We start from the raw sequence: 25942 nt of genomic DNA, 5'->3' as shown, positions 1-25942 counted from the left end.
CAACCAGCTGCCCACGGGTAACCCACAAGCAGGGCATGAGCGCAACAGCACCCCCCACCCACCCATGTTCCCCAGCAACTGGTGTACACAGGCTCACTGCCTCTGGTACTGGAGGTAACACATAGCCATCAGGACTAGTAGCCATTGATAGCCTTTTCCTCCAGGAATTTGCCCAACCCTCTTTTGAAGGCCCTATTTTGGCCTATAAATTGAGGGAGGATTCTACTGTACCTGTATGGCTCTGTCTGGTTTTATTGTTTTATTGTAATTTGTGTTTTTTTAAAAAAACATTTTGTTACATGCTGCCTTGGAAGGAGTTTACCCTAAAAGGTGGCTTCTAACGGCACAATACTATGCAGGTTTAGACAGAAAAAAGTCCAACAACTCCCAACATGCCCCAGCCAGCCATGCTGGCTGGGGCATGCTGAGAGCTGTAGGACCTTTTTCTATCTAAACATGCATAGGATTGTATCCTAAATCTTTGAAGGAAGGAAGGAAGGAAGGAAGGAAGGAAGGAAGGAAGGAAGGAAGGAAGGAAATAAGATATTTAACAACCAAACAGCTGTGGTATCAATCACCACTAAACAGATTGGACCCCTAGCTCTGTTCCAAATGGGCTACCAGTAAACCTACCAATTCCCTAGGGAGGTGGTGGGCTCTCCCACACTGGAGGCGGTCAAGACGAGGCTGGACAGCCATCTGTCAGGGATGCTCTGACTTGGATTACTGCATTGAGCAGGGGGTTGGACTCGATGGCCTTGTAGGCCCCTTCCAACCCTACTATTCTATGATTCTATGAAACATGTATTTATTTATTTGAAGTATTTATTGATTTGCCTGCTTGTTCAGGGAAATAGCTTCAACAAAGTGAGTTACAACATAACCAAACTAGTATACATACATTTAAAACAATGTCATAAAGAATAATTAAAACATAGAAAAGTATATTAAAAAATAGAATACTTTAAACTCAAGACAGCACCCTTAAATGCATCACAAGCCAGACCAGCGTTACTGAATTTGCTGCTGAAATTTGGTGGTGTGACAGCAAGGAGGAAAAACAGCCTGCTTTTAAAATCCAAAAACGTGCCGAAATTCAACAGCAGGGGGAAAGAGGCTATTTTGTTTTAAAACTGCCTCTTTTCGCTGGAGCTGCGCTGCCGAATTTCAGCAGCAAACTGCGTTTTTGACTTTTAAAAGCAGGCTATTTTAAAAGCAGCAGGGTGGGGCCTGTGTGGCCCTTGAAACGTTGCTTGTCCCATCAGCCTCAGCCAGCATAGCCAGTGCTGAGGGATGACAGGAGATAAGAGTCCAACAACATCCGGAGGGCCACACTTTCACCATCCCCGGTGCAGCAACATGGAGACAGACGGCCCAGCGGTCTAAGGCAGCTTCCTCTGTTCCTACCTTCAAACACCAGTTCAGCCTTTCAGCAAAGAATGCAGGAGTGTTATTGGCACATTTCACTACCCAAAGAAAAAGAAAGGAAGGTTAAAAGGGTTGACCCGTGTACCATGGCTACATTTTCTCAGCTGGGCAAGCTAGGAGGGGAAGCCAAGGTTTGACAGAAAGGGTTTCCTGAAAGCGCACGCCGAGGGAGGCGAGCGCTGTGCTCGCAAAACATCCCGGGGCTCTCTTAGGCCTTTCTTCTCGCCACTGCCCCCTTGTGGGTAAATGCATTAACTGCATCTGCACGGCTGTTCCTGCAGGATTCCTTAGATGAACACAGGCCCATGAAAACGTAACTGAACTTCCATTTTCGTCCAAGTACAAAAGTGGATTGGGGGGGGGGGGAGGTTGAACAAAAGTATTTATGTGCTTCCCCCACAAAAAAGTAACACCATGGCACAGTCAGAACACCGCCAGAAAATAAAATAAAAAGCATACAGTGTGAAGCTCCAAATGTTGGTGGTGAAATTGAAGGTTTGCGGGGGGGGGGGGGGATGAGGAAAGCTACACTTGCCCCAACCATCAGAGTTTCACACAGGCACGCAAGTGCAAAAGAAGCATCAAAGAATTCGAATTTCAGGATTCTCAACTCAAAAATTCAAGGCCTCCCGAGATGTATTAGGCTTGTGAGTCCAGTATTTCCTTCAACTCTGCCCTTGTTAAAAAAAAAAAAAAAAGCCCACTGTAAAACTAGCATGCATTGTTAAACAGAAATAAAAGCACAAATGCTACAATAGGTAAGCTGGAGGCACTAATGATAGCCATCAATAAAGGTAAGAGCCAATTGGGCAACAACTGATCATACTCCAAGATTCCAAGTAATTCCCAGTTGCATTTTAGAACTTTTCTACATGAGGCTGTTAATCGGCTGTTAATCCTCCATATCTACTTTTGGTTTCGTTGCAGAACTGAGATCCGAGCACTGCACAAAGAGAGATTCCCTTCCTGCTTTTCCTTTACATAACCTCCAGGTGGCACTGTGGTATAGCAGAAGAGCGCAACTACAGAAGTGAAAAACATACTCTTTCACTTTTACAATTAAATACTCTGATCTAAAAGAAACTCGCCAAAAGTGCTCTTTAGACACAGAAGCAAAATAACGCTGTCTAAAGAACCCGTAAACAACTGTGAATAAGGAATGATGAGCACAGGATAAATGCCTCATGTAGAAAAGCCCTTACTTAGTGTGGTGGACTCAAGGTGTCTCTATCTGAGGCCAGGGACAAATAGATCTAGGAAAAAGGAAGCAAATGCCAAGGTGTGGGAAAATTTATTTATGAACCTCGCTCCAAAGAGCGCTTATTGGGCCCAGTGCATCTTGAGATGCACTGCTCTTCCTTGGAGGCAACAGACTCTTCTGGCGTTCAGTACGGAGAATTCCTGCATCCTCAAAGCAACACTAACAGAGACTTACCCTGAGCTGGCACCCTCCAGACTACAACATCCATCATCCCCAGCCATCAAGGCAGCTTAGCTCAAGCCCTCCTTACCGATTGCCAACAGTAGATCTTCAAAGTGTCCTGATAGTTCACTTTGTAAACTGTCTTCTATTTTCTTTCCGCTGATGTTTCTGTATTCATCAAAGGCTTAGACATAATAAAAGATAATCTCACCAACAGTGTAAATGGCATTATGTTAAAATATCTGAACACAACGGTCTGAGGCATTTTTATTTCCATACCAAAGGCTACGTTGTATTTGGCAATTCACCATCTCCCTCCCCCCGCACCCTCAAAACACACGTGCAAGTATTAATATCAGCTGTAGGTCACAGCATCCCGAAAAGCCAACCTTTCACTGCTTGTTCTAAAAGCAAGATTCTAGTCCTTAAGACTGCAAAGGCTGGCTTGAAAGTGTCTGCACAGAGGGTGCTGGATATGTCAGAGGCAGGGCTTCAGTGCTCTGTTGTCTTCACGCTGTTTGCGTATGCTTGCAGACAGACAGGCAGGGCCAAAGTGAGCTATTTTGCTGCTCTTGGCAAAGGTTACTTTCGCTGTTTCCCGCTCCCCAATCCCACTGCATCTTGTTGTACATGGGGCGATGGTTAAGGGGTTTCTCTGGATACAGAATCTTTTCCCTCTACCATGTATGGAATCAGATGCTTGTGTTCTCCACTCACCTATACAGAGCAAGGGAAAGGGAGACAAAGAGATGTAATTGCCCATCCCTCTCTGCTGTTGTGTTCCAAGGGCCTGTGTGTGTGTGTGTGTGTGTGTGTGTGTAGGGGTGGGGTGGGGGTTGTAGGAAGGATTTACATTGCTCCAGTTCTAGCTTGGAGCCTTCAGTTCTAAGCTCCAGGCAGTTGCCTCTGCTGCCCACTGGATTGGGGCCAGCCCTGGAGACAGAAGCAACTTGCAAAAATTCACCAAGGTATCAAAAAATGCAATAGGGATGACAGCATGTCCAACTCTTATAAAATGTACAATCCACATATCTTTGCCCGCCAGAGACAGCCCTCCTTTACTGAACCCCTCGAACACAGCAGCTCCCAAGCGGTCGCTTACTCAGTTTCAGCTGGGGAATGCTGCTGAAGCACAGGACTTCAATGAATTTGTCTTCATCTGTTCCCCACCTCTTCTCGCCAGCATTGTACAGGATCTGGAAAAAAGGATTGATGGAGGTATGAACTGGCTCTTGTACTCTTTGCCTCATCTCTGAAATGTTCTGCAGAAGGTGTTTCTCTGGGGCAATCGTCAGCCAAACTATCCACGTGACCATTTGCAAATGCACATTGAAACGTTCCCAACCCCCGCCAAGGGCAGAGGTAAATGTTGAAGTGCAGGCGCTCATCATGATGGTTCCTGAAGCCACACCCCCCAGGAGAGGCCAAAAATGCAGGACAGCAGTTCTAGCGGTTTCCATCTCCACCAGGAGCAGGTCTTTTGTAAAGCAAATGGGTCCTAATCGCCCATTCAAGGCCAGGCTACCCCAAAATGCTTTGCATTACAACAGGGAACCATATGTTATTGTTGGGAAAATTCATTTCCCCCCAGCTAACGTGAAGCCTGCAGCTCAGCTCAGAGGGAGCAGGGAAGGTTGAGCAGGATGACAGGTGACGTCTACATCCCTGCTGACAAAAAGGGGCTGACCCCATATTCTTGTGAGCCTGGGCTCCACCACGCCACTGGCTGCTAGCGATTTCGGGAGGGCATTAAACTCATCTTACAAAGACTCCATCACAAGCCCAGAACATGAAATTCATCCACATCCAGATTTAGTCATCCAGATTCTTCAGGATGTGGATGGCCATGATCTAGGCAGACATTTCATCATTCAACAGACTCCAGAGTTTGCTGGGAAAAAGAGTCCATGGGTCGGTTGCTGCTGTGTGTGGCAATTTAGCCATGTCAAAATAAAATAGAAAATTAAAAATAGAAAATTAAACAAAATTTTAAAACTTTAAACATTTTAAATTTTAAAAATAAATTTAAAAATAAAAACAATAAAATAAAAAGCAAAGTTCATACAAACCAGCCCATGTCCTGTTGAAGTCAGTGGGAACTCCATGGGTATTGCTTTATAGGAAGCAATTCCCAGGTAGGGCTGTGCCTAATCTGCAATCACACCTTTCAAATGAAAAATTGTAAAACTGGCCAGAGGATCCTGAGAATCTCAGCTTTAATTTTTAAAAGCAAGTTTCTAGCCCTCAAAGCTGCAGATAGTCTTGGACAGTCCCCTGGATAGGTTCTTGCCCCTCTCCATAATGTGCAGAAGTAAAACAACACAAAAGTAAGCCAGTGTTTGAAAACTAAAATCATACGATATATCCAGAATGGGCTTTTCTTGACCCAGAATAGCGGGTTTTGTTTTTAACAAGGCAAGAGCAGCACTGCTAGATCTGATCCGTCAAAGTCCAGCATTTTGTTTCCAGCAGTGACCAACTAGATGCTTCTGGGAAGCCCACAACCAATGGTGTGAAGGAAATATGTAGCTCTATCTGCTGTTTGTCCTCCTTCTACTGATATTTAGAGGTATACTATCCCTGAACTGGGAAGCTCCATTAATCTATCTGTCACATTTCTAAATCGCACCCTCTGCCTACCAGGCACTTGGGGCGCTGTACAATTAAAAACATTAAAAACAACTTAACAAACTTCCCATAAAACAAAACAAAAAAAACACAGGAGCAAAAACCCAAAAAAAATCCCATACATTAAATGCAAGAGTGATTGGTATTCCTACCCCTTCCCAGTGAGAATACGTCTTCTCTAAGGCCTTTCTCACCCCAAGCAGGAAACACCTTCCCCACACACGATCACGCGGCCACCAGGACCTTTAAGGCTCAGGTCCAACCTACACTCAGTCCTCTATTTGTGAGGACACACCTGTCTACATCACCTGCATTGTTTCCTTTATTACCTTCCCCTTACGTAGCCAAGAGCAGAAGGCGTATGATTTGGTTAAACAAACTTTATTAGTTATATCAAATAAGTTGTTGAACCACAAATAAGCAACTCTTAATGGTACTCTTAATGTACGTACACCATACACCAGAGCACGCTCTCAAATCAAACACTTCACAATCACCACAGACCTCTCTCTCCCATTTCCAAAATCTTAACACATCAATTCCTTATCGCTGATCCCCATCTCAAATCATATCCCTGTCTGACTCCACAAGCACAGCACCCAGCTTCTACAGCACACACACTTCACCCCCCTCTCACTCACTCAGCCAGTCTTCACACATACACAAATCCACCATTCTTCTGGCCACTTATTCTACTCTCACCCTAGAGTTACTCACCATAAACACAGACTTATAACATGAATGCATTATTATACTCACAGATTCATATACGCAGACGTGTAACATCACAAGTGGCATTAAAATTAAAGAGCGACAGAACATTAAACAACATTAAAAGCCTGACGGAACAAAACAGTCTTTCCTGCCTGTCTAAAGCTCAGGAAGGAGTTCCACAAACTGGGTGCTACTATCGAAGAGGCCCTGTCCTGAATGCCCACCAACCTAGCCTCACTATGTGGTGGGACATATAACAGGGCTGCTGCTGATGGTCATAAATTATGGGCAGGTTCATATGGAAGGACTTTTTGTCTGTCCTGAATCTCCCGCCAATCAATTTCAGTGAGTGACCCCAAGTTCTGGAAAAGAAGAAAAAGTCTACAATTTCCATACTCCATCATTTTGTAAACTTCTATCAAGGTTTTATAAACCTTTACACCATGATCCTATGCATATTTACTCAGATGCAAGTCCTATTGCTTCCAATGAAGCTTACTCCCAGGAAAGTGTGTACAGGATTGCAGACACAGTCTTCTTTTTTGAAACAAAAATTCTCAAATGCTCCAGCCTTTCCTCATACAGAAGGTGCTCTAACCCGGATCCATTTTATTGCCCTATTCTGCACTTTCTTCCAACTGAATGGGGGTATCCTTTTTTTGGAGAGAGGCACCCCATGTTTTTAAAAGGACGGCATGATGGAGCATTCAGCACCCTGCAGATTTGTCTACTACAGTTCAAGTTCAGGAAGCAGAAGACACCTTTTAACAGCTGCAAAACGTTCTAATTACTGAAACCCACGGCTCGCTCCTTTCAAAACTGCCCTTACCTGTGCATCCTTCTTTGCAACCTGTTCGTCCGCTCTCTGACTTTCATCTCTTCGGCTCTGCAATAACATTGAGAAGAGGGAAGGTTTTAATACCCAAGGGAAGCTCCAATCCAATTAAGCACCGCTTGGCGCTATCCAAGCGAACAGGAAGTTGAAAACAGCCATGACAGAGTGGATTCCCTTTGCAAAAAAGCGCTAGAGACTTAGGGCATTTCTGGGGCAATCCATTTACTTGTAAGTATACAGGTGGAGCAGGTGTCCGTAGGCCCAGGCCCACCACAGCAGCAAATGCAGGGTGGGGCAGGGGGAAAGGACCAGTTGAAGGAAACTTGCAGGCCTCTCACAGCGCTTGGCTAGGAAAGGAAGACGTGGCAGAGCATTCCCATCCTCGCTTGGGCCTCCCCACAATCCTCTGCTTGACGCAATGGAAGAGGTCAAGAGCTGAACTGGCCATGAGGCGTGCCACGAAGACGGGTTGGAAGATTCCCTGCCCCACACTTGTTAGCTCGACCATCACCTCCTACTGCTGGGGAGGTTCAAGGAAACATCCTGCCTCCGCAGGTGCAACCCTTTTATTGTCACGGGCATCTGAGAAGGGAGGAGACTGTGCAGCTTCCCCAGTCCCTGAGAGCCTTGCGCAAGGTGAAAGGATTAGGGTCAGGCGCACCATGCACCCCCCCCGGGCCTCTCTGGTCCACTGCAGGCTGCAGTGGGGTGCTGATCAATCTTAGCATCACAGAGTTGGAGGGACCCTTAAGGGCCATCTGGTCCAACCCCTGCTCAGTGCAGGAAATCCAGAGCTAGAACATCCCCGACAGCTCTACGGAACTGATTCCACCATCAAGCTGCTCTTCCTGCCAAGACGCTTCTCCTAACGTCCAACCGAAATCTGCCCTCCTGTAATGCAAGCCCACCAGATCTCATCCTGTCCTCTGGGGCAACCGAGAACAAGTCTTCGCCCTCTTCGGCGTGACACTCATCCCTCTCCTGGGAAGAAGCGGTGCAAGCTGAGGAGCAGAGGAAGAATCTGCGAGGAAGCACTGCCCACGCTGCTGCTGTAAATGTATGGTTCTGGCCGTGGTCGCTCCCTGGCAGGTCGGTGGGCATGCTCTTGCCGGATCGGACCAAAGGTCCACCTAGTCTAGCATCCTGTTTCCCCCAAGAGCCAGCCAGAGTTTTCTCGGAGCAACAGCCTTGGTCTCCGGTAAGGGAATATGTCTAATACAGGGGTGTTGAACCTCTTTCGGCCCCAGGGCTGAACTCCATTTTGGAGAAGCTCTTGGGGGCCACTTTTCAGTGGTGGGCAGGGCCAAAGGCAAAGAGGTGGGTGGGGCTAAAGGCAAAAGGGGCAGGGCCAAAATGCCAGCATATTTTAATTTAAAGCCCTTACTGCCTGTAACTAAGAGCTTTTCTACACGAGGCTGTTAGCTGCTGTATCTACTTTTGGTTTCATAGCAGAACTGAGAGCCAAGATCTACATAAAGAGCATTTCTTTTCCTGCTTTCCCACTACATAACCTCTAGGTGGAGCTGTGCTCTAGCAGAATAGCATAAATACCCAAGAACAAAGACCACTTTCAGAAGTAATACCCCATTTTCTCTGTTTTAAGAAAACAATGGGAAAGTGCTCTGAAAAAACAGAAGCGACACTGGAGAGTCACAGCGTTGTCTAAAGGACCTGTAAACAAGCGTGAGTTAGGAATCACAAGGGCACGATGCTTCATGTAGACAAGCTCCCTGCCTTCAGAGAAGCATTTCAACCTTTTAGAAGGGGGGGGGGACTGCACAAAAGCCGGGAAACCACCAAGCAAACAGTGGTCAGGGGAAAGGGGATGTGGCCATCTGGGAGACTTGGAGGAACAGATTGGGACCCCAGGCAGGCTGGATTTGGCCTCTGGGCCTAGGTTTTTGCACCTCTAACACAAGAGCCTTCCAATTATTACTGGCCATAATCTTTCTACTCTATGTCAGCTGGCCTGATTTACTCCTCCAGAAGTAGAAGAATACACATTCTATTAAGGAACAAAATGCCGTTGGCACGATACTTATACCACCAGTGATAACAGGACCTTATGGTTATAGAGCACCGAGAGAGAGGGGGGCAGAAGAAGCAAAGGCAGCCTGGCTACTTTCAGAGCTGGGCTTAGCATTCGTTAAAAAGCCTATGAAGAATGGGGCATTTATCAGTGCCACTGCGAACAATGATAAAAGCCGGCACAACTGCAGGGCTCAGCATTTGTTGGGAGTAGTCACATGACCCTCCCTCTCTGAACATGCTTCCTCAGCTGGTACTCAACCCAGACTGAGCGTTCCCTGGCAACAGGGACCACAGGATGTGGTCCCAACACTTGCCCCTAGCCCGGTGGGGGGGGGGAGACTTCAGGCTTGTAAAATCTACTTTGCTTTTATTACTAGAATACCAAGGTCCACCACCAAGGTTCCACATAGAGTGAAAAAATGCTGAGCCCAGGAATTTGTTCTGGGTGCCAGAATTGAGTGGAGTTCATGGTCAATCCACACACAAAATCCTACCTGGATACCCCAAGCTTTCTTCGATTCAGAGGTAAAATTTAGGGTGCAATGTAGGCGGGCAGAGACATTTTGTTGCTGTGATTGTGAATTGCTTGGGAGTCAAACACTTCTTGATCTATGGCAGATCACCCTGAGATCTACCAGTAGATCCAGGTCTACCTTCTTCCCACCCTTGGACTGGCTAGTGGCGAGACAAGCTACTGGAACGAGCACCTGCAGGCCAAAGAAGTAAAACTACTAATTAATACAAAGAATAAACTCATTGACTCGGGAATGGTGGCGTCCCAATCCAGCTGTGAACGGGCAAGGCATTACACAGATACTCTGAACGATCTCTTACGTCTGCCAAAGTTAACAGGGCTTTTCGGAAGTCGCCGGATGTGTCGGAGCTGATGTCGTCCCCAAGGCTCTTCTTGTAAACTGTAAACAAGAAGAGAACCCCAACAAACAAGAAATCAGCCCCCTACACCCAAACCAAATGCAATGAGGAATACAGTATGTGAGTTGCACAGGCCAATATATCTTACAGCCTCCCTCAACCTGATGTCCTTCAGGTGTGTCAGACTGCAACTCCCATAATTCCCAGACAGCATGGCCATTGGAATGATGGGAGTTGCAGTCTAGGACATCTGGAGAGCACCAGATTGGGGAAGGCTGGTCTATTACAAATGCCCTGGCCAAACAGTCTTCACCCGAAGTCTTGTTAAGGTCACGGGAGCACCAACACACGGCCTCACATAGGGGCCTCTCACCAAAATCAAACATCCAGCCCATGTGAGAGCAGTGTGCAGGGAGACTGCCCCATAACAGAAGGCGCGTTTTCAAAATCTTAAGGTTCAATCCTATGCATGTTTAGACAGAAAAAAGTCCTACAACTCCCACCTAGCTGGCTGGGGCATGCTGGGAGTTGTAGGATTTTTTTTTCTGTCTAAACATGCATAGGATTATGCCCATAAACACTGTTTGGTTCAGTTAAAAGTTTGCTACCACACTGGTTCCATTTCTCAGGTTGGATCCAGATTTAGTCATACTCAAGAGTAGAGCCATTGAAATTAACAGGACTTCAGGTAATACTGGAAAGCTAAAACAAAATCCACACTCCAAATTCTCTGAATGTCCATCATGTCCATCAGATATTTTGACAATATCTGATGCTCGGCTGATGAAATGCAATTGCAAGTTTCATTCAGCCATTCAAGGAAATGGTTAAGGGTGCAATCCTATGCATGTTTTGCGCCCTAAGTTGATGAACCAACCAAAAACAAGCACATTTTGACATCAAATGTCAGTACCAAAATCTGAAGATCAAGGGGGTTGGAGGAAAATCAACTTTGATTTGATTCCCCCCCCTTTTTTTCAAAGAAGGGGGTGGGATCAAATTTCAGCATCAAAATCTGGACTGTGAAATGTGAAGGCTGGAAAGATTTTGAATCTCTTTCCATTCTTCATGTTCAGTGAGTAGTTTGTTTATTTTGGGACACTGAAAAACAATTGGGAGGAGCTGTAGCTCAGTGGGACAGCACCTCCTTTGCATGCAAAAGGTCTCGGGTTCAATCCCAGGTGAACTGAAGTCTCCAAAGAATCATTACTAATAAGAGCTACAGATCAGAAAGTCCATGGTTCGACTCTCCTCCGGCTATGAACTTGATAGGTGACCCTGCGCAAGCCACGCTGACCCAGTTTGCACGATCGCGGCTTGTTAACCCCACTGCACGTCCTGGCCAAATTTCCCTAACTGCCCTCGCTGATGCGGCTTGCCATGTTGCCTGAACCCAGGTGGCATGGCTTGTTTGCAGGGACAGCAACCCTCAATTAACCCATGGGCTGTTGTTGGGTTATTTAGGGGTTGCTGCCCATCAGCCCACCCCCCCGCCCAAACAAGCCAGGCCGCCCAGGGTCAGACAACATGGCAAGCTGCCCTGGTGAGGGTAATTAGGGAAATCCAGCTGGCATATGACTGGCATGTGCAGTGGTGGAAATAAGGCTTATTTTCCTTGTGATCGTGCAAACCAGCCCTCTTTCTGCCTCAGTAACCCCACTTGCAGCATAGGGGATACTAGTACTAACCACCTTTACAAGGTCAGATCCGGATTTTGGCATCTGCAAGTGAGCTGGCAGAAGCAGACTATTCTGCCCCCCTCCTCCCCACAGCAGCCCCTCCAGCCCCCCGAAAATGCCAAACAAAGGGCCGGGGGACCCTGCTGAATGGGGTGAGCTGTGGTGTGAGGGGGGGAAAGGCGGATATCCCTGAAAATCGGGCAGAGGCAACTTCTATGGGCAGAGGCACCTTCCGTCAACAATAGGGAGATCCTGGATTCAACCCAAGGGATGCGAAATGCTCCAGACCATGGAAAGTGCTAAGCAAACATGTTGAGCATTGATCAGGCCTTTGCAGTCCAGCCTGCTACATCAGAGTTGCTTTAGAGGACGCCGCCGAACAATTAACTGGCGATCATTCACTCACAGTGCCAGCTGGGCAAAGAGGTTTCTGGACAAGTCCAGCGTGGCTCCGTAAGCTTGTTCTTCGAACTCTGTTTATTTGCTTTGCTCTGCTGGCACGGCTCCCCAGTAGAATACAATGTACTGGAGCAGGACGCTAAATCTACTCCCAGGGCTGGGCTGTATCCATCTCACCAGGAAAAAAGCCATAAATCTTCCAGATATTAATCAGAGCCACCGCTCCGTTGCTACGCACGAGCTGCGCCTACTCCCAAGTATAGACTTCGCTGGGCTGGCAGCGTTAAGCTCTCCAATCCATCTTATTCAGCTTCTCGCTAGCTCAGCAGTTCTTCTTCCTGAAACGCAGCAGGACCCTTTCCAGAAACCACCTCTCAAAACTAAAGCAATTTTGGGAGGGGTTGCAGAGAGTGTAAGGGGAGCGACTGCCAAGCTTTCTGGCAAGCAGGCCACAATCCAGCTCTAGTCAGCTGAAACAAAGTACATGGGATGCAAGTTCATTGTGGCTCATTTGTTGCATTGGTTTCAAAGGGGCTTTGTCAGGATTGTGTTTAGCTGGAGAAGGTCTAACAGAAAGTGCCGGCAATCGCTCTTCCCAAAACAAGCCATAGGCTTGGCGGCAGGTGCCAGTGGAAGCTGGTGGCTCCGATGTTGAAGGAGTCGTGAATCTGCTCCAGGTTTCAGTCAGAACCAGTCAGAAGTCTCAAGGAGCTACCCAAGGCGCTTTCATCCACGCCTTGGACAGCTCCTTTAGAGTTCGGACTAAAACCCAGACTGGATTCACCATCCCATTGACATCGAAGCCACCAGCCTCCACCGGCTGGTGCAGACAATATAACCACCAAGAAAAGAGATTCATAGCCAATGGTGTCATGGCACCAGGGCTCATAGAGTCAAAGCACCAGCTCTTTTTGATTAGCAGGGATACTGACATCGTCTGCCACTCTTGCCGGCTTCCCTGTTCCCTCTCAGCTAAGCTGCAATCCTCACAGTAGGCTGGTTCGCATGAACGCAGGGTGGTTAATAAGCCATGGCGGCTCATTATGTGTATGCCAATTGGATGCCGGCTGATTTACATAATTACCCTTGCCAGCACAGCTTGTTGTGCTGTCTGAATCTGGTGATGATTAGGGATGTCCATCGCTGGGAAATCCAGTTCTTTTTTGACTTGATGGAATTCCACAGTGTGTATGACAATTTGCATTTGTGAGCTGCAGGCTTTCCCCCAAACACTGGAAACTTTTTTTGCACATTTTTTTACAGATTCTGCAATTTGGGCAAATTTCTGAGCAATATGAAAATTTTCTGAGCAATCTGCACAATTTTCCGAGCGATTTGCACAAATTATGGCTGAATTTGCCCAAATTGCTCAGAAATTTGCCCAAATTGCAGAACCAGAGGAAATAATGCACAAAATGCCTGGAAAATCTGTGAATTGGCCCAACTTGCTGCAGACCAAGTGGGGCACTGCAGCAGAAACCGGAAAGAAGCCCAGGGGACTGAACCCAGGAAAACCCGTCAAACCCCTCCCCCAAAACGGATTTCTCCAACATCCCTAGCAAAGCTGAATGGCTGGGGTGATTACCAAACCACCCATGACTCACCCTCACCGGGTTCAGACATAATGACTGTAGATCAGCCAGCATGTGACCAGCACACGCAGCATGGTTAAAAGCGAGAGAGAGATGGGGCTGGGTTGTACAATCACTGGGCAGTTAACAAGCCATGGGTTCTGGGTAGTTTGTTAACCACTCACCTTCACTGGGTTCAGAAGACATGGTGTTGCAGTTCTGGGTTCTGCAACAATGGTAAGCCACACTGGCGAGGGTAATTAAGCAAATCGGGCTGGGACATGACTGGCACAAGCAGTGTGGTTGACAAGCCACTGTGGCTTGTTAACCGTGCTGGCGATCGTGTGAACCGAGTCAGAGAGATGGATGGATGGATGAACACAGGTGCCTGCAGTTTTAGACTCTCCTTAGGGACATGACTTTGGGGTCTAATACTCATCCAGTCAAAACTATCGTTACCTGTATAATATGCCTGGGAGACTTCTTTCATTTGCTTGCTGGTCCTGGAGGCAAGGATCTCGATAAGCGCCTTCTCATCTGTTCCAGACCCCTGGGGAAGCGGGGCGGAAGAGTCATATTAAGAGGAGGTTTCATTATAGAGTTCTTTGCGGATACATCACGTAGCAAACTACAAAAGAAGCTGCAACAGTCTAGTGAAAATTTTTAAGCAAGATAAAATGTTGAAAGTGATATTAAAACCCAGAAGCAGGAGAAAGAGAGAGAGAGAGAGAGAGAGAGAGAGAAACACAACCCAGCCAAGCTAGGAACTTGTAAGTTAAGAACACAAGAAGAGCCCTGCTGGATCAGACCAAGGGTCCATCCAGTCCAGCATTCTGTTCGCACAGTGGCTAGCCAGCTGCCTATGGGAAACCCACAAGCAGGGCATGAGTACAACAGCACCCTGCCACCCATGTTCCCCAGCAAGTGGTGTACACAGGCTCACTGCCTCTGGTACTGGAGGTAGCACATAGCCATCAAGACTAGTAGCCATTGATAGCCTTTTCCTCCAGGAATTTGTCCAACCCCCTTCTAAAGCCATCCAAACTGGTGGCCATCATTACATCTTGTGGTAGCGAATTCCATCGTTTAAATATGTGCTGTGTGAAGAACTTCCTTTTATCTGTCCTGAATCTCCACCAATCAGTTTCATAGGATGACCCCGTCAGGTTCTAGTATTTCGAGAGAGGGAGAAAAATGTCTCCCTATCCGCATTCTCCACACATTCTCCAATGTATAATTTTGTACACCTCTATCATGTCTCCCCTTCCCCTCCTTTCTTCCAAGGGGAGATGCTCTAGCCCCTTGATCATTTTAGTTGCCCTTTTCTGCACTTTTTCCAGCTCTACAATATCTTTTTTAGGTGTGGTGACTGGAACTGTACAAATTCTTAAACTGATTTCAATATGAGAGATTAAAGGCACAATCCCATGTATGTTTGGACAGAAAATATCCTACAACTTCCAGCATTCCCCAGAGGAATTGTAGGACTCTTTTCTGGCTAAACATGCATGGGATTGTGCCCTTAAGTGCTTACTTTTTCACTTAAACAACTGAGACTTAAGAGTAGCTCGATTGCTCCTATCCTGATTAATGTAAGCATCAGATAACTGTTGGTTAATGGTGTAAACGGCTAAAAGTGGGGGCTGAAAGCACTGGTCAATTAATTGATCAGTACATTAACTGCTGCTTAAATATATGGATTTTAAAACTGAGCTGCTCTGTGTGAAAGGGTGAAGTGTTGATGGCCCCAAAACAAGATCTTTACAGTGCATGTGAAGCATGCCACATCACTGGCACAAATGCGACAGTCCCTGCATGGACAAAATTCCAGGTATGTATCACATCACCTGTGTGTACACTAGGACCGAGATCCAAACAAGAGACATAACGTCAGAGGTACTGGAATGGAGAGCGGTAACTCTGCTTGCTGCTTCCTTTGCAGCCATTACAACTGCTGAAGAAGCTAGCCGCTGCTTGGTTTATGAAGTGGGTTGTCTCTTCATTAAGTGATGACTGCTGCAAGGAAAATAGCAAGCAGAGCTCCAGTTAGGTATGGGGTTGCATCTCCCATATCCATGTGCCTCTTTTTTTGGGGGGGAGGGGGATCTCAACCCAAAGCGGCTATATTGAGATAATTGCTTTTGAAATGGGACATTCTCTCAGTATCATATGGCAATCTCTATTTTCTCAAACGAGCACCAGATGAGTAAACATGGCAGGCTGAATTTGTCAATGAGTAAACAACAGAAGAAGCAATGGCATCTCTGCAGACTTACTTTCATGGATTTCTTGAGTTGTTTAGCATCAAACACTGCTGGAGGTGTTACAAGAGCCACCATTACACACTCCAAATTGCCTGACAGATCACCCTTCAAGGCATCTTTCAGTTCCTTTAAAAAAAGAAATGGAGCTGTGAATACTTTTCACTGCCAAAAATCCTATACAGGCTCCTGGGGGCTGTCTAAACCCGTGTCTGGACCGTGCCACTGCAGACTGCATGTCTGGGAAGGGGGGGGGCGTGTCTGATGACTGGATGCTCCTCTATATTTAAAGGTTCCTTGCACTTAGAAAACTAGCTGTCAAGGAGAAGAGTTCTCTTTGACATACAAATTTCTATATGGAGGGAATCCATATGTGTGGAGGAGCATTTCATCATGTGAGCCCCACCTACACTCTGAAACGGTACAGTCCAAACACAGCGAGAACTAGACCACCATCTCCCTCAGAACTGAAGAGCCCCGACCTCTCCTGCTCAACGCGAAGCAGCACGCAGCACCCCGACCACGGCCAGCAGGCATGCTGCACGTCCCGATCCAGCCCTACGTCCGACTGCACCCTTTGCCATTCCTTCCATGGAACTTCATCTCCGCATGCTGTACCACACTGCTGCGTTCTGGATGCTGATCTGTCCCTCTCAGGACGGGGATGCTGGACCGTCACAAACCCCCACTAGACCATCATAAGAAACCTGCAAGGTGCATCGGGATGAGACAACACGACTTGTGGCGAGCTTCACGGCTGAGCGCGGGCTTTAGTCCTCCCGGTCTGACATTCCATCAACTATACTAGTTTCCCCCAACCTGGTGCCCTCCGGAGGTGTCAGACTACAACTCCCATAATTCGCAGCCAGCATGCTGGTGCCCTCCAGGTGTCAGACTATAACTCCCTTCATTTGTAGCCAGCGTGCTGGTGCCCTCCAGATGTGTGAGACTTTGTTGTTGTTCAGTCGTTCAGTCATGTCCGACTCTTCGTGACCCCGTGGACCACAGCACGCCAGGCCTTCCTGTCCTGCGCTCTCTCCCGGAGTGTGCTCAAGTCCATATTCATTGCATCAGTGATGCTATCTAGCCATCTCATCCTCTGCCGTCCCCTTCTCCTTTTGCCTTCAATCTTTCCCAGCATCAGGGTCTTTCCCAGGGAGTTTTCTCTTCGCATTAGGTGGCCAAAATATTGCAGCTTCAGCTTCAGTATCTGTCCTTCCAATGAGCAGTCAGTACAACTCCCATAATTCGCAGCCAGCATGCTGGTGCCCTCCGGATGTCAGGCTGCAACTCCCATCATGCCCAGCCAACATGCTGCCGCCCCCAGATGTGTTGGACTACAGCTTCTGTCATACCCAGCCAGCATGGCTAATGGCCATGCTGGCTGGGAATGATAGGCATTGCAGTCCAACACATCTGGAGGGCACTACCTTGGGGAAGGCTGAACTGTTTCCCCCGGCTCCTTTCGCCTTTCTGGAGAGAGGCCGTGACATCTCTTTCCCCAGCAGCAGAACCAAGGGGGGCAAGTCAATCATTGTGACAAATCAGCGGCTGCATTTAAATTGAGGTTGGCCTCCAATTAAGAGCCAGCCTGCAAGGATGGAGCGCTTTCCTGCCAAACCGTATTTCCTAAACCTTACCTTTCCCGCCGCTGCCTTGTACTCTCTAGCGATCAGCTGTCGCTGAGCACTGGATCTCCCTGTAAGGATGTCGATCAGCGTTTTTTCATCTGTGCCTAAATTTACACCCCAAAGAAAAAGAAAGTCAACTTAAAAGTGCCTGAGCTCCCAAGTGAAAAGCTTTGCATTTGCACCCTGATGACGAGCAATAAACCCATTGCAAACTAGAATGCTACAGAAATATCTCCATTGTTGATACCCACTGTCAAGTTTTCCTTAGCAACCTCATCCTGATAACAGGCATTCTGAATGAGCTGGGCTACGCAGGACTGGATGCTACTGATTCCTTGCTGGGGCAACACTGCATGGTTGGCAGAAACAGACACCAGTCGGAGCCTCGGTACGATAACCAGCCGCTGGCACTTCTGTGACAGTGTCTAGGTTAGACGGCTCTTTAAGAGGTCAACTAACTCACAGAAGAGGCTCTGTCTACAGCTAGTGGCCATAATGGGAAGATCACAGAATTGCAGCATTGGAAGGGACCTCAAAGGTCATCTAGTCCATCCCCACCCACCCCTCCACTGATGCAGGAAAACCATTGCTACAGCATCCCTCACAGGTGTCCATCCAGTGTCTGACTAAAAGCCTCTAATGAGGCAGTGTCTCTCTGAATACCTGATGCTGGGGATTAGCTACAGGAGGTGGCTATCCCAATATTCTGAGAACCAGTATGGCGTAGCAGTTAGAGTGTTGGAGTGGGAACTCGGGAGATCCAAGTTCTAGTGCCTACTTGGCCATGAAGCTCACTGGGTAACTTTGGGCCAGTCACTGACACTCAACCTAACCTACCTCACAGGGTTGTTGTGAGGATAAAATGGAGAGGAGGAGGGCCATGTAAGCTGCCTTGGATTCCTTGCAAGAGGAAAAAAGGCAGGATAGAAATGTAATAATAAATTGGTAACAGTTTATTGATTTTTAAGAGTTACAACGTGGGCTGGCAACTGAGCCTCAAGACGCCTTTATCGCCCATCCCATAGCAAATAATTATTGGGTCAAGGGCCAAGGGAACCATTTACCTATTCCCTTAATTGCTTTCCGAATTGCCTCAGCATCTCTTGTCGCATTGAAGCCAGGGTAATCCCGTATCGTTCCCCTAGTGCCAACCTAAGAAGAGAGAGATGGAAAGTAAGTGTCAGATTGTACAATATGACCCCCAGGCCTCACACCTCCCAGTGTGTAGCAGATGATTCTGATGAGGATGAGGCAAAGGCTACTTCCTTCATGGTAGGACAGTCAGTGCCTTGCTCAGGGCCTGCCTGGCCAGAGGACACAGCCCTGCCATTGCCCTCCAGCTCAGAGGATGAATCCCAGCAGGATCTCCATATCCCCAGCCCCACAGTAGTCTCAGGCTACAAAATCAGGCAAGGGATCATTAACAGTCCAGTCAGTTCCTCCAAGAGGGGTGCAGCTGACCACACTACAGGTCCTGTCAGCCTACATAAGACTTCAGTTGGCTACAGCTCCCTGCTGAGACAACATCCTCCTATTGTCCTAGTAGTTCTAGCCAGCAGGACCCACTTGGGAGCTATCCAAAGTCCTGCTTTCTTCCTACCTTGATCCTGCTACCAGCTTTCAGCCTCAAGAAACCACAGAACAGGGTGTTGTACAGCAAACACACACCACTGGTTTAAGGCTTAAGAAACCCACAAAGTGCAAAATTAGTAGGAAAGGGACTGAAGTTCAGATGCAGAGCACATACTCTGCATGTCTAAGGCACCAGGTTCAATCACCAGCATCTCCAGTAAAAAAAGATTGCAGGTAGCAGGATAGGCCAAACAGAACAGGAGTTTTGGAACATGGTTGCTGATTACTGTCAAGAATTTCTTCATGTTCGACCATTGGTAACTCCTAAAGCAATGTAGCTTCATCTTTTTGAACCTAATGATCCTGGATTCCTGCATAAAGACCTTCTTAAGCAATTGTATACAGCTGCAAAGTTATGCCTCGCATGTTATTGGAAGTCTCCAAAGCAACCAACTAAGGAGCACTGGATTGAAAAAATTTAGGACACTGGCTGGGTTCACACAATCACGGGGGGTAAAAGAAGCCGTCATGGTTTCTCCCACTGGCCCCATGTGTACCACAAGCACACCAGTTGTTTACATAATCGCTTACTCTGCAATGCAGGTTGGCATGTCATCCGAACCTGAAGGATGCAGATGAACTGGAAAAGGTTCAGAGGAGGGCAACAAAGATGATCACGGGACTGGGAACAAAGCCCTATGAGGAGAGACTGAAAGAACTGGGCATGTTTAGCCTTGAGAAGAGAAGGCTGAGGGGAGATATGATAGCTCTTCAAGGACTTGAAAGGTTGTCACAGAGAGGAAGGCCAGGATCTCTTCTTGGTCATCCCAGAGTGCAGGACACGGAATCATGGGCTCAAGTGGCAGGACGCCAGATTCTGGCTGAACATCAGGAAAAACTTCCTGACTGTTAAGAGCAATAGACAGTGGAGCCAATTCCCTAGGGAGGTGGTGGGCTCTCTCACACTGGAGGCATTCAAGATGAGGCTGGACAGCCATCTGTCAGGGATGCTTTGACTTGGACTTGATGGTCTTCTAGGTGCCTTCCAATCCTACTGTTTTTTGGTTCTATGATTCTATAACCCAGTGTGCAGTGCACTGGCTTCGTACCCACCCTACAACCCACGACATGCAGTAGGGGTTGTGGGGTCGGTATGAAGCCACACACCCCGCGCATGCCAGGTTCGGATGACACACCAACCCATGCTGCAGCGCGGGTACTTAAGTAAACAACTGGTGTGCGTGCGGTACGCATGGGGCCAGCGGGAGAAGCCCTGATGGCTTCTTTTACCCCTGCAATCATGTGAGCCCAGTCTATGAGTATGTATAAACTTACTCAGGAGGTGCAGTGAGCAAGCAATCCTAGCTCAAACAAGGATATTATGGCACCATGGTTTCCACTCATTTCCTGTGTTGCAGCTCTTCAAACCTTTGATCAAATTCCAACCAAGAAGAGTTGCCTATATTTTTTTCTGAATAATACACACATACACACAAAATGACAGACACTCGCACATGCTCCTTTTATATGCTGCAGTGCTTGTATGTTTACTTTCATTAGGTGTTGAGCTCCAACTTAGGCCATGTTTAAGTAGATGTTCCATAAGCATATCAGTTATAGACGAAGGTTTATAATTAGTGAATTCCTTTGTTTCTTTAGTGATTTTGATGTATTATTATGTGCATTCTTCTTTTTGTTGCCTGTATTTTGTTAATTTTATTATGAAATGAAATAAAATTTCATGATTAAAAAAAAGGAGAGGACACACCCCTTGCCCAAGGCCCTCAAGAACTGTTGCCAAGGGATTCAGCAAATCACTGGAGGAGAAGGCTATCAATGGCTCCTAGTATCAGAGGCGGTGTGCCTCTGAATGCCAGTTGCTGGGGAACATGAGAAGATGGTGCTATTGTGCTCATATGCTGCTTGTGGGATTCCTACAGGCACTGTGGGACCAGAATCCTGGTCTGATCCAGCATGGCTCTTCTTATGTTCTTACTAGCAAATGGACCTGGCTTTGCACAGGTTGGAATAGCCCTTAGCTTGATACAGCAAAGCTTCGAAGCAAATGCACGCAGCTGTCAGAGTCGGACCCACTGTGCTTGCCCCGTCTGAGTGAAGGCATGTCTGCTGGCACCCCTAGTCATGGCCCCTGTCATGATGCACCCCTAGAATCCCCAGAGAGGTTGGTCTCCCCACTCCATTCCTCTGAACAGGGGTTGCTCCACAGCAGAGGGGAAGTGGTAGGCATATGTCCCTTGGACTACTACTCTCCCCTGGTTTCAAACTGTGTGGGCTGCAAAGCTGTGTGCTAGTTAGGGAAGTCTCCTCCTCATGGCTGAAGACGTTACTACAAGCTTCAGCCACGTGGACACTTTTAAATGAACTGAAATTAATTAATGCATTTTAAAAACAAAATAACCCTGAGGTGCACACTCCTAGGGTGTCCTTAATAGGCATGCCACCTTTCAGGTGTCTAGATGTCACACTCTTGGCACTATGGTGCTGACGGATAGACAGAGATCCTTTTTATTATTATAGATGGGCTTGATGTAATAATGGTCTCCGTCTGCACAGTATAATTTTTTTTTTTTTTTTTAAGGACAGAGGTATTGGAGAGGCATATGGGATGGGAAGTTGAGGGATACCAGAGGCACATTAAGAAGAAAATCAAAAGCTCTACAGCAAGACAAACAACTCACACTATCCAGCGTGGCTGAATTGTGCAACACCTGCACATTACGCAAATTAAAAATGTGTCTGTGTGTTGTCGTTATGCTTGTGTTACATTAATCATTCTTCTGCTAGTTACTTGGGAGGGACAAGGATGGGTGAGAAGCACCAAGGTCAGCAGCCTCTGGAAATCCTGCCCAGACCCACATCTGGCTTTTAAGATCTCATCTGGCCTTGCTCACACATTTCCAAGCCTATCTTCTGAGTCATAAGGGCTAGAAATTTCTTCTTAAACAAAAAAGAAAAGAAGGCTAAAAAGGAGTTTAAATTATGCACCCAGGGTTGGGGTGGGGGGAAGGAAGATTCAGTGGAGGCTGGTGGTTCTGATGTCAGTGGAGTGGTTTCAGTCAGAGCTAGTCAGAATTCTAAAGGAGCTCTGCACCTTGGATAGCTCCTTTCTAATTCTGACTGAAACCTGGAGAGGATTCACCGCTTCACTGACTTAGGAATCACCAGCCTCCACTGGGAAGATTTGGCATCACTGCAAACTGTAAAGATATCCTCGTGGTTTAATCTATTTAAATATATTTCAGGTCCAGAGGACTATTTATTCATCGCTGAAAAGTTCAGTCTGAGGAAAGAACGAACTCTTGCCAAGTTTCAGTAAATGCCCTTGAAGGTAGACTAGTCAAGTCATCTTATCACTTGTGCTTTTCTCACTGTGGTTCGGAAGAGAATCTTCCTCATTATTTGTTTAATTGTTCTTTGACACAAGACATGATGGGAAAATAGCTTGGTGGCTTGCTAAAAGTTGGAACACACGAGTCAGTTTGCCAGAAGAAAATGTCTTGCTTTACAAGGACATAAAGATCGTGCGAAGAGTTGCCACTTTCCTGCTGGCATTAGCCAAAGTCCGCACCAGACTTAATAAGGCAGATGAAATAGGCTGTATCAGAGAAGACTGTTTAAAATTTAAGTGAGCCTTTTTTGTTTTATTTTGGTTTGGTCAACAGTCACTTTTATAAAAGTTGGAAATTAGTATCAGGAGATTTTCATAATTAGTTCATCAGCTCCGAATATTATTATTTTTATATATAATTTATACGTTTTTACTTTTGTAATATTCTGGATATTTTCTTTCTGCTATAGGGTGATGAGATAGAGTTAGAAATAATAAAACTGAACAACACTTAAAAAAAAAATCTCAAGATGCTGAATTCTGTGCCCAACAGCAAATGTGTGATTCCATAGATCCTATATAGCCCTGGCAACAGGGATGTGAGGCAGGAAAGGGGTTGCAGGCCTTAAAGATGGGTAAAAACCTTGTGAGGGAAGAAGACCCAGAACGCACCAATGTAAGAATGGGAAGATGGCTGACAAAGGTCCAGATCTACCCTCCAGTCTTTTTCTTTTTAAATGGACTGCAAACTTAACCACTAGAGGGGGAAAAGGTGAGTAGTGAGCATGGAAGCCAGATACATTCTAGATCTTGTTGCCAATCTACCATGACTTTTTAGAGACCTTCATGAAATTTATTTGCATGCCGTGCTAGGCTTCAGCAGTATGCGAACTGAGAACTACCGGAAGTACAAGCTGGGTTTCGAAGAGGCAGAGGAACTAGAGATCAAATCGCCAACATTCGCTGCATCATGGAGAAAGCAAGAGAATTCCAGAAAAACGTCTATTTCTGCTTCATTGACTACGCTAAAGCCTTTGATTGTGTGGATTTTATTATTTATTTATTTATTTATTTATTTCATTTCTATACCGCCCAATAGCTGAAGCTCTCTGGGTGGTTCACAAAAATTAAAACCAAACAACACACAATAAAACAATTTAAAATATATAGAACAGTAAAACCACAATATAACAATACAACCACAATAAAACCTAGCAGCAGTACAGGAGTTTAAAATACAGATTTAAAACAGCAAAGATAAAAATTTAGAAAGCTAAAATGCCTGGGAAAATAAAAAGGTCTTCACGTGGCACCGAAAGGAGTACAATGTAGGCGCCAGGCGAACCTCACTAGGGAGCTCATTCCAGAGCCGGGGTGCCACAACAGAAAAAGCCCTCCTCCTAGTAGCCACCCGCCTAACTTCCTTTGGCAGGGGCTCACGGAGAAGGGCCGCTGACGATGATCTTAAGGTCCAGGCAGGCACATATGGGAGGAGGTGATCCTTCAGGTAACCTGGCCCCAAGCCGTTAAGGGCTTTGAATGTTAACACCAGCACTTTGAATCGGGCCCGGAAACGGACTGGCAGCCAGTGCAGCTGGAAAAGTACTGGCGTAATATGAGCTCGCAGGCCAGTCCCTGTTAACAATCTTGCTGCCCTATTTTGGACCAGCTGAAGTTTCCGGACCGTTTTCAAAGGCAGCCCCACGTATAACGCATTGCAGTAATCCAGACGAGAAGTTATCAGAGCATGGATAACTGTAGCTAGGCTATCTCTGTCCAGATAAGGGCGTAGTTGGTATACCAGCCTAAGCTGATAAAAAGTGCTCCGTGCCACTGAGTTCACCTGTGCCTCAAGTGACAGTTCTGGATCCAAGAGCACCCCCAAACTACGAACCTGATCCTTTAGGGGGAGTGCAACCCCCTCCAGAACAGGTTGAATATCACCTAGCCGGGCAGACGAACCACCCGCTAACAGTACCTCCGTCTTGTCTGGATAGAGTTTCAGTTTATTAGCCCTCATCCAGTCCATTACCGTGCCCAGGCACTGGTTCAGAACAGCCACTGCCTCACCTGGTTTTGATGAGAAAGAGAGGTAAAGCTGGGTGTCATCCGCATATTGATGGCACCTCAGCCCACACCTCCGGATAACCTCCCCCAGCGGTTTCATGTATTTGTTAAACAGCATGGGGGATAGAATAGAGCCCTGTGGAACCCCATGGCACAATTGCCATGGCACAGAGCAATAATCCCCCAGCACCACCTTCTGGAATCGGCCATCCAAGTAGGAGCGGAACCACTGTAGTGCAGTGCCTCCAACTCCCAACCCAGACAACCTATCCAGAAGGATACCATGGTCGATGGTATCGAAAGCCGCCGAGAGGTCCAGGAGAATCAACAGGGTCGCACTCCCCCTGTCCCTCTCCCGGCAGAGGTCATCCCACAGGGCGACCAAGGCAGTTTCCACAACACACAATGTTGGATCACAACAAACTGTAGCAAATTCTTAAAGTGATGGGAGTACCAGACCACCTTACCTGTCTCCTGAGAAACCTGTACGAGGGTCAAGAAGCAACAGTAAGAACCAGACATGGAACAACCAAGTGGTTCAAAATTGGGAAAGGCGTACGACAAGGCTGCATATTGTCACCCTGCTTATTTAACTTATATGCAGAGTACATCATGAGAAACGCCGGGTTGGATGAATCACAGGTCGGAATTAAGATTGCTGGGAGAATTATCAACAACCTCCGATATGCAGACGATACCACCCTAATGGCAGAAAGCGAAGAGGATCTCAAGAGCCTCTTGTTGAGGGTGAAAGAGGAGAGTGCAAAAGCTGGTTTGAAACTCAACATTAAAAAAACTAAGATCATGGCATGTGGCCCCATCACTTCCTGGCATATAGAAGGGGAAGAAAAGCAGTGACAGATTTTCTTGGGCTCCAAGATCACCGCAGATGGTGACTGTAGCCATGAAATTAAAAGACGCTTGCTCCTTGGGAGGAAAGCTATGGCAGACCTAGACAGCATAGTAAGAAGCAGAGACATCACCTTGCCGACAAAGGTCCGTCTAATCAAAGCTATGGTTTTCCCAGTAGTAATGTATGGCTGTGAGAGCTGGACTATAAGGAAGGCTGAGCGCCGAAGAATTGATGCTTTCGAACTGTGGTGCTGGAGAAGACTCTTACAAGTCCCCTGGACTGCAAGGAGGTCAAATCAGTCAATCCTAAAGGAAATCAACCCTGAGTGCTCATTGGAAGGACAGATACTGAAGCTGAAGCTCAAATATTTTGGCCACCTACTGCGAAGAGAAAACTCTCTGGAAAAGACCCTGATGCTGGGAAAGACTGAAGGCAAAAGGAGAAGGGGACGGCAGAGGATGAGATGGCCAGATAGCATCACCGATGCAATGAATATGAACTTGAGCACACTCCGGGAGAGAGCACAGGACAGGAAGGCCTGGCGTGCTATGGTCCATGGGGTCACAAAGAGTCAGACATGACTGAACGACTGAACAACAACAACAAAGCTGCACTGACAAGGAAACAG

At 46.9% G+C, this 25942-nt stretch overlaps 1 protein-coding gene across 3 annotated transcripts in view; it reads right to left on the bottom strand.

Annotated features, from left to right (window-relative positions):
* ANXA3 (annexin A3) overlaps positions 1–25942 on the bottom strand; it is a 42339-nt gene that overhangs the window by 5333 nt on the left and 11064 nt on the right. For all 3 annotated transcript variants that reach the window (XM_084855431.1, XM_084855430.1, XM_084855429.1), the window contains exons 3-11: positions 18538–18625; positions 17483–17577; positions 15858–15971; positions 14041–14131; positions 9894–9973; positions 7023–7079; positions 3954–4047; positions 2940–3035; positions 1408–1466 (exon numbers count right to left, since the gene is read on the bottom strand). In XM_084855431.1, coding sequence (XP_084711557.1) covers positions 1408–1466; positions 2940–3035; positions 3954–4047; positions 7023–7079; positions 9894–9973; positions 14041–14131; positions 15858–15971; positions 17483–17577; positions 18538–18625 — 774 coding nt within the window. The remainder of the gene's footprint in view (positions 1–1407; positions 1467–2939; positions 3036–3953; positions 4048–7022; positions 7080–9893; positions 9974–14040; positions 14132–15857; positions 15972–17482; positions 17578–18537; positions 18626–25942) is intronic.

Source organism: Heloderma suspectum, chromosome 5, assembly GCF_057233095.1.
Source record: "Heloderma suspectum isolate Gila_16-S chromosome 5, 16-S_ref, whole genome shotgun sequence".
NCBI lineage: Eukaryota > Metazoa > Chordata > Lepidosauria > Squamata > Helodermatidae > Heloderma > Heloderma suspectum.
This window is presented reverse-complemented; position numbering and strand designations above follow the sequence as displayed.